The following is a 9,043-nucleotide window of genomic DNA, read 5'->3' on the forward strand; positions in this document are numbered from 1 at the left end:
CATGTTATATAATTTAATGTATAATGGCTTAGGAAGTTATAGGAAAAAAATATACTTTTAAAAAAAATATATGAAACAAATTTTGTGAAATAGAAGTTATAGGAAAAAAATATAATTAAAAAAAATGAAACAAATTTTGTGAAATAGAAGTTATAGGAAAAAAAAAATATAATTTAAAAAAAAATATGAAACAATTTTTGTGAAATAGAAGTTATGGGAAAAAATAGAATTTAAAAAAATTATAAAACAAATTTTGTAAAATAAAAGTTATAGGAAAAAAAAAGTAATTAAAAAAAAAATGAAAAATAGAAGTTATAGGAAAAATTTTGTAAGGAAAAAATAATAATAAAACTGTAAAAAAAAAAAAAAAATTCAAATGCAACAGCTAGCTGTTGCATTTGAATTTCCTATCGGTTATAACCGACATGATTAATGTTTTTTCTGGCCAGCCCTTTGGCCCTTTCATATTTCGTGGGGCCGTATTAGATTCCACGAAACCTTCAGGCTAGCCTTTGGTTGGAGACAGTTTTCGGGCTATTTTCGGCCCTCTGGTCTTCTAGACCCTTCGGTTGAAGATGTCCTAACGGGTCCAGGGGACAAGGTCTGGTTTTTGCGTGCCACTCACCTCTCTCCTTTCCTTCCCTTATCTCTCCTTTGATTGGGTAGCTCCCTCCCTCATTTTTTTCTCCTTTCCTTTTCATCTCAGCCACAAACGTGGCATCATATCAACTCTCCAATAAATATGGAGCCTTCCAGATTAATAATTAAATTACCACTTTGCCCCTAACTTCGTTCATTAATAACTCATTTGTTATAACTTCAAATTACAAACCGTTTGCGGCCACGCGTTTGTATCGACACATGCTATATGTAAAAAAATCTGGAAAATTATGGAAGGATCAAACATCCGTGAAAATTCCATTTAGTTCATTAAGGTTGTTTTCATCATTTTACTAAAAAAAATTAAGCGCCACAAATATAAACTCGTTTTAATTAATAATACAAAAATACGTAATTTTAAATAGTGAAATCCGGGATGGGATTTCACATGGCCAGTGGGCCGACGTTGCCTTTTTAAGTTAAATTCGATGTCATGATTTCATATATTTGATATCTGTTTGATGTGGTTCGATAGTTTGAACCTAGTATTGAATATTACGCCACTTGATCGTTTTATGATTCAACTATCCGACTGTTGGATCGTCACCAAACTTTAATACATTATAGTACATAATATTTGAGGACCATAGCAACTTACAAATTGGGCATCCGACATACGAATATTCCCGAATTGAATTTCTAAGTTTGTAAAACCAATTGTTGACAGTCACTTGAAATTATGAATGGCGAAGATCTGACCGTCAGATTGCGATGCAATTTTAGTATGTCTTTCTATGAGCATAATGAGGACCTTAGGAAGTTACGAATCAAAAATCCGATGGGCGGATGTTTCCGATCAAATTACGTAGGGTTGTTGACCCCACCTTTGACCAAGAGTTGACTTTTGTTCAACATGTCTCGAATCGTTTTGAAATATTAAAATTAGTAATACTAACAATACTGAATGAACAACTGGTTATCGACCGTAATTCATCACAAAGAAGAACATTCAACTAACAATACTGCATGAACAACTGGCTATCGACCTTAATTCATCACAGAAATCATGTAAATTGGCATCAGCCTTCAAGAATGCTTCAATAGCATACAATCTGAAATGATCTAATCAATCAAGTTGTCTAGGCATCGGCCTTGAATTCAGACAAGCTACTACTATAATCTTGAAGAAAGAAACAAGATCCGAAAAAAAAATTCCCAAAATTTACAATTTACCAAAAGACTGAAGACGAGGAGAGAGACCACCAAACCTCGAAGAACACCACAGCGGAAAAAATATTCACCTGAACCCATCACGCAAGCAGAGTGGCTCTAAGATACCATATTAACAATAAGATCAATATTGCAGAAAGAAGAAATGCAGATGATTAAAAAGAAGACAACTTGTATTTCTCAGAAAATGCAACAGTACATTACAACAAGAGAGGGAAAATCCCTTTTATACATTCTGTTTACATCCGCTTAGCTTATCCTGTAAGCTTCTAATCACGTGGCACATATTGATGTGGCACAATTGTACATGTCATCTATATCCGATAGTAAGATATAGGTGATGACTTCTTGAATGTGTCAATGCTTAGTTTGGCAATGTATGTAGTTTCCATTTGATGACCAACTATTTGACGCACAGCATTGGAAGAATAATTGTGCTTGGCGGCTTGCAAACCCTGGCGGAAGTAGTTGGCGCGCGCTTTGGTTAGGAGAATGAGTTTTCGAGTTCTTTCTGATCGAGTGAGGTTGGGTTGGTAGAAGGGTGATTCCGGGGAATCGTGGTGGATTAGCTTAATGCTTAACCCTTGTTTTGCCATGGTCACTCTAGTTAGTGATAGAGTTGATAATGGGATGTACAGAAAGAGACATGTGATTGTGTTAGCCATATGGAAATTCGAAGAAATTATATGTTGAGCAATCTTTTGCTTGTGAAACTTAAACCCTGATTAGATTACTTGTTAAATATATTGAGTGGGCGAAGGCACCTTAAGGTGCTTTATTAATAACAAAATCAGGCTTTAAGTTGCTTTATTATATATCTACCTAGAGAGCCTTCATTTAAGATGAAATCTGGTTGGTATGTAAAACAAGATTTAAAAATATGTTACAAGTTATCTTCCTAATTGATTTACTTCTAGGGAATTGTTATAGGTATTCCAATAAGCTAATTGTGCACTCTAAATTAACTTTCTACATTTAAAATGAAAGATAATTTTAAGAAGAGTGCACCACTAAATTTTTAGAATACCAATAATAGTTTGCTAGCAAAAAGGGGAAGCAAGCAAAATAATATGTACAATACTCTATGGAACTCCACTCTAAAGACATTTTTTTTTAATTTTTTATATAAGAGGTACAATTCCACTCATAAACATCATTATACATCAACAAAACCATGTATATGCAACATTTGCCAAATATAATAAGCTCTACCATAAAACTAATTGGTAACATGGAGACTGGGAGTAATCCAACTTATTTATAAGCTCATTTAAAGTCTATCCTCTCATCAATATAAGATTCACTTAATTAAGGTGACTATCTTTTTATTCATCTGCTTTACAAAGTAAATAATTTATAATTTATTTCTGCACTAACATGACGAGTGCATGAAGCTAAAGGAAGAGTGTTAACCCCAGTAGCCGGAATAGATGCAAACCTTGGAATTCCGAAATCTCGTAAAGTAGTTGGTTTTCTCAGCTTAAGTGACAAGACCTCATATCCAAAGTAAGGTTTGGCCACAAATTCTTTCCTTAAGTTCCCTTGGACTTTCACAACACAAGTAGTTCCATAGCTAGCCAAGCTTTTGGGTTTATCCTTCTTTAATATTCCTTGTGCATCCATTCTCAAAGGATCATAAATCGCTTTGTTGATGTCCGCAAGCAATTCTGTTGGGGAGTCATATGCATTTGTAGAATTGAAAAACATATGAAAGGCTTTGAGGCAGGAGAGATGGAGTTTTTTGCATGCCCTTGGCATATCATCCGCATTGATGCCATTATTCACCAGAGCCTGTTCTAGAAACTCTTTCTTCTTTTCATCCAATACCTTCTGTATAATCCCAATTGACTCTTCAGGCCCCGAATTGGGATTTCCCTTCATGTGTAGCAGAACAAGGTTTGGCTTCCCCTCCTCTTGCTCCTTCTGCAATGAAATTATTAAATTCAGTTTTCCCCATTAGTTAAGATTATACTAATTAACATGGTGACAACTAATCAAGAACGTGGTCATTATGAATTTCTCGTCCGAGAGATATTTCAGTCTAATTATCCCACCACTATTGTGAAGTTTTCATTAATCTATTTACGCGTATTTGTTTTTTCAAAGCATGTTTTATTAAAGATATACTCTGGCTCCCTAATATAACAATCTAGTCGTTTACTACTATTATAATAAGTACATTAATAATATTGTATGGCAGTGTGATAGTTACAGTAAAAAATATCTCTTCCTATACCTGATAGCTTTGAATTTCGTTCAAAAACCGCGTCAAAAGCATAAGTGAATTTGTAAGTGGATGACTTTGAGGGGACTTTAGGATCTCTAATCCTGGAGGTGTGTCAAGCAGAAGAGCAGCTGTAAGAACAATAGTCTGTGAAGCAATGGAGCTTGTGGCTACTTGGAGGTACTCAACAATTGACAAGGGATGCCCATTTCTGCTCCATTCTGCTTCCTTTAACCAGCTTACAAATGTTTGATGCCACTAAATTCATTTGGCAAAGAGTAAAAAGAAGAATAAGTAACACTTACTTTTTTTTTTTTTTTTTTTTTTACAATTATTTCAACTAAATTATTTTACCAAAAATCTTACTAGATCCTGAAGATAACTCTTTATGTCATATCCATTTTGTTGGAAGAATTGCCAAGAAATGTCATCAATAAAATCTTTTAGAGCCTTGAATATAGCTTTTCCATGTCCTTCTAGTCCTTTTTCTTGCCATCTGTACGATGTACACATTTAATTAGTTAAAATAATAACAAGAGTTACTTTAAATTTCTACGAGTGGATTATATATTTCCGTCTTAGAACATGCATGTGAGATTCAACACATAACCCATGCACACAATAATCATACGTTAATATATTATACCTCTCGACGGCATTGGCAAGAGCTTCCAATTCATTCATCGAACCTTCTTTGTCAAAAAAATCATCAGCAACTGTAACAAGGACTGCGGCTTTCACAACTACGAGCCGTACATATGACAGTGAAGAATGTGATGCTGTTGAAGCAACTGCAAAATAACAGTACTCGGTTTTCTGTCGAGCAAACCCCATGTCAACAAGACCAGTGTCCTTTGACCACCTGCATGATTAATTTTTCACCCACAACAGAAAAAGAAAAAGGTTTTCATGGTTAAGTAATTCCAGTATTACAATTTTTAAAAATGGAAATTCTTTAGTGAAAGTGTAGAGAGTGAGTACGAACCTTTCTAACTCCTTTAATTCATTTCTGAATATGGACTGCCGTAGTGTATAGTTCTCCATAGCAAGTTGTAGCAGCATGGCATTGCTTTGACATGATAATCTGCAAGGTATTAATAAATAAACTGCTTAATCCCAGATTTGACTGCCTTAATCTATTCAATTAATTAGTATTAATTTAATTACCTGCAGGATAAGCCTTTTCCTATCCATGGACCAACAGGCTCTTTCGTCTCAATGAACTTCCTGTGCTCCAGATGATCCAACCGAGCAAGCCATGGAATACTGATTTCATGCGTAATCTACTCAAGGGAGATACGCAACAAAATTAATTAGGAGATGATCATTAAATAACTAATTATAATGATTGAATATATTTTCTTATTGCAATTTTTATTATATTTATTCTGAATATATGTATACCTGGTCTTGCAAGCCATTCATACTAGAAGGCCCGACCAGATACTTAGAATCTTTTATTGTTTCCTTTTCTAGTATTCTTTTAGAGAATTCCTTAACATCGTCAAGCTCACTTTCTCCTGTAAAGGTCACATCAGTCGCCCTGTATACATTATACATGGCACTCAGAAAAGTTTCATGGTGCTCTTCTATGTACACCATCATATCTTCATCATGAAGGAACCAGCAGAACTTCCCTGCAAATATTAACAAATTTTGGTATGTAAATTAATAAATAAACTGATTTTTTTTTTATTGATAAACAATATGATATATATAAAATTATACAACGTATGCCTAGAGTGTCACAACAGAGTTACAACATCATAACGAGACTAGAAACAACCAGGTTTCAAGTCATCACAAATATTATAATCTGAAAGCATGTACAAATCAGCAATTAAGCATTAATTGATCCTTACGAGGAGATACTATATAACCGTGAAGTCTGAGAAGACGAAACGCGAGTGAATCTTTATATAGTTGTAGTGGCATGGCATGCTTTTCCTTGCTCTTTGGCTCTTCGCAACTGATGTAACTTCTGTTTTTTTAAAAAAAAAAAAATTAAGTAATTAACCAGATTAATCGTGTGCGTATATTGCTTAATGATGAATATTAGGTCGTCACCTGTAAACTTGTCCCAGCATACTTGTTATCTCTGCCATGAAATGCTCTGCCAGTCCCAGCCTCTCAGTCCGATTAACAAGACAAACCCTTAGAAGGTTTTCATCCATGGGGTATATCGCAGGAACTGTACACGTATAACAGAGTTGTCTCACTCTTTGATTTCATGTGGTTAATTAGTCATTTTTTTATAGATGCTAAAATAATCTACTTTATTTGTAAATACGGAGAGGGGTATTCGAACACTAGACTTTGGGTGCAAGGACAAATGTCTCTTAACCAACTAAGTTACAATCCACTTGCTCGGTTATCTTGTCATTTAATGATTTTTTTTTTTGGTACAGTGTATATGAAAAATTCTACAATGCTACCAAGCGTACGATAATTTTAATTTTTAAATGTTAGATCTTTATTTTTATATTTTCCGTAACAGTTTAACAGTTGAAAGAATAATATAGTATACTCAGACATATCTCGCACGTGTGTATATATAGTTAAGTCTTATGAAATTTGTACAGGTGACGGCAGACTACGCATCGTAGACCAGCAGTCACATCATAGGAAGAAAGAAAACAAAACATAAACATTATTGGGAAATTTTGGGCAATGGATGGAGTTGAAATGCATGCATGTATGTCCTACGTACCCGAGAACCCGCATTTTTGGACAATAGAATTCAATTTGGACAAAAACTCCTTGCGTCCTGTCCTCATAAAAGCATATGCAATGGCTGATGGGGATTGGATTAACAGCCCATCTTCCTCACTTTGGCATAATAGTAGAGTCTCATTGAGGTTAATATCATATGATTCAGGCAAAGCTTCCAGGTATTGCATGAGTTCTAGTGAATAGTACTGTTGCTGATCACCACTTTGCACCAACCTGCCCCAACAAAATCTAGATTAAATATTTAACTACGGTCGATTTGATAAATATTTCGACAAAAACTAGATTCAATAAGCTTGAGTACTGCGGGAGGAGGGAGAAATGCACATGTAATGCAATAGAAAGTGAAAACAAAAATTAAAAAGAAAATCTACGATAAAATTGTTTTCAGTTTTTAGTTTGTATGTTGTGTATCATTTAATGTGTATTTCTTCCATGTTCTACCGGCCATCAATCTCTATCCTTATTCATCCCTAATTTCTTTCTTATATTTTCTCATTATTTCTAAATAAATTATAAAAACTAAAAATTATATATACCTATGCATTTGGAATATTTGTTGTCTCTTTTGGAAGACTTGTTCTACCAGCGCTGTTGAACCATGAGAAAAATGAACATGCAGTCCTTTGCTCTCTGCAAGTTCCACCATTGCTGGGAAAACAATGACAAACCACTCAAGAAAAGAATTATTTTGCTCTTGCAGTAGCTTCTCTGTGGTTGCATGGATGAATGCTAGCCCTAAACAATAAACATAAGAAAAATTGCAACAACCAATTATTTCAAATGCATAAACGGGTATTTCCGACAGTAAATTTTTCCAGGGTTTGCGAAATTTGATCATTTACTTTTTTTTTTACGTACCTTTCTGAATGGCATCATGGCCAACATCCCATATGGCAAGTGCAACAATGCAAGCAAGAGTTGAAGTGAGTGACTCTATGGTTGGAACATGGTCATCATCTCCCCAAAAGCCTCGTGTGGTTTGGTGTTGAAGCACCCAGTCCAAGCATCCTTTGAACAAGGGTTCATCCGATCCTCGGTGAGGATTCGGAATCATCGACAGCCACGCAATGTCGTAAGGAGAAGGAGGACCAAGAGAAACAAGATCAACATCCGGCGAAAACAATTCTTGTTTAACTTTCATTACCAGATTCTTAACCAAAATTTCTTGAGAATCCATGCGATATTGTGTTTTTAGATACTCACACACTAACAGTACTTAGGTGCACACACTTGTTTTTTGCTTTTGTTATGTCTTGCAGATCAAGCATATAATTTGTACGGTATTTATAGAGAGCTACAAGCATACGGAAACTAATTTCCCCTCCCACTGTTCTCGGACGATGGTTCGATACAATTGCCGCAGTCATTATAGTCAATGTCAACTCACTTGGAACATAGTTCACGAGTCTCAATGGGCCATCTCTTAATAGCACCACTCAATGGATACATAATCACTCTCTTAGATTTAGATATCAATTAAAATGAACTTGATGCAATCCTTTGTTTGTTGCTTCAAAATGTGAGAGAACATGATTGGACATAATGAGTTATAAATTTTCAATAAAATGAGTTATCTAACATATTCTTATATATTGATTACAAATCCTATTTTACATCTCTCTGCCAATCCAGTTCTATCACTATAGCCTAATCTCATATAACCCACCAAACAGGTTATTATATTATTGACTTCTAATCCATCATTGTTAAAACCCAATTAAAAAACGGTAAGTGTCCTAAACTTTCGATAACACAATTTGAATTAGTATAACTAATTAATCCACGAACTAGCGACGACGTTGAATTTTGATGAACCTAAGATAGAGTATTACTAAATTATTAGACATATTATAACATGAGTTAATTTAAAACACGAAAAATTTTCTCAATTAAAACAAGTTCTGTTCTAAATTCGTTCTCTCCTTTTTTTTTCATTTTCTTTCAAGTTCTTAAAATCATGACATGTAGAAAGGGTATCAATTTATTTATTTCTTCTTCTTTTTTAACCAATAATATTATCTACACTAAAAAAAACAACTTAATCTCACAATGAACTATTAATAATTTCTCTTAATAAATCATACTCCGCATGCTCTCAGACAAAATTTGGATAAAATTGCCGCAGTCATTAGAGTCACAGTCAACCCATTTGGAACATAGTTCACGAATCACAATAGGCATAATAGCACCACTCAATTAAAGCAATTTCAGTTCAAAATTCTGGTTCTCTCTCTCTTTCTTTTCTTTCTTTTTTTT

The 9,043-nt window shown here is 34.3% G+C and overlaps 1 protein-coding gene across 1 annotated transcript; it reads right to left on the reverse strand.

Annotated features, from left to right (window-relative positions):
* Positions 1-3,154: 3,154 nt before the first annotated feature.
* Positions 3,155-8,020, reverse strand: LOC125474697 (S-linalool synthase-like). The gene is given in 13 exon segments (XM_048578676.1): positions 3,155-3,753; positions 4,067-4,312; positions 4,421-4,550; positions 4,701-4,916; positions 5,040-5,138; positions 5,222-5,337; positions 5,459-5,691; positions 5,917-6,035; positions 6,122-6,245; positions 6,765-7,000; positions 7,324-7,522; positions 7,646-7,760; positions 7,763-8,020. Coding segments are annotated over 13 exon segments (2,469 nt in total). The 5' UTR covers positions 7,814-8,020; the 3' UTR covers positions 3,155-3,168.
* Between the last annotated feature and the right edge of the window lie 1,023 nt (positions 8,021-9,043).

The sequence above is a fragment of a genome, unplaced genomic scaffold (genome assembly GCF_019419815.1).
Source record: "Pyrus x bretschneideri cultivar Hongxiangsu unplaced genomic scaffold, Pyrus_bretschneideri_v1 Contig13, whole genome shotgun sequence".
Classification (NCBI taxonomy): domain Eukaryota; kingdom Viridiplantae; phylum Streptophyta; class Magnoliopsida; order Rosales; family Rosaceae; genus Pyrus; species Pyrus x bretschneideri.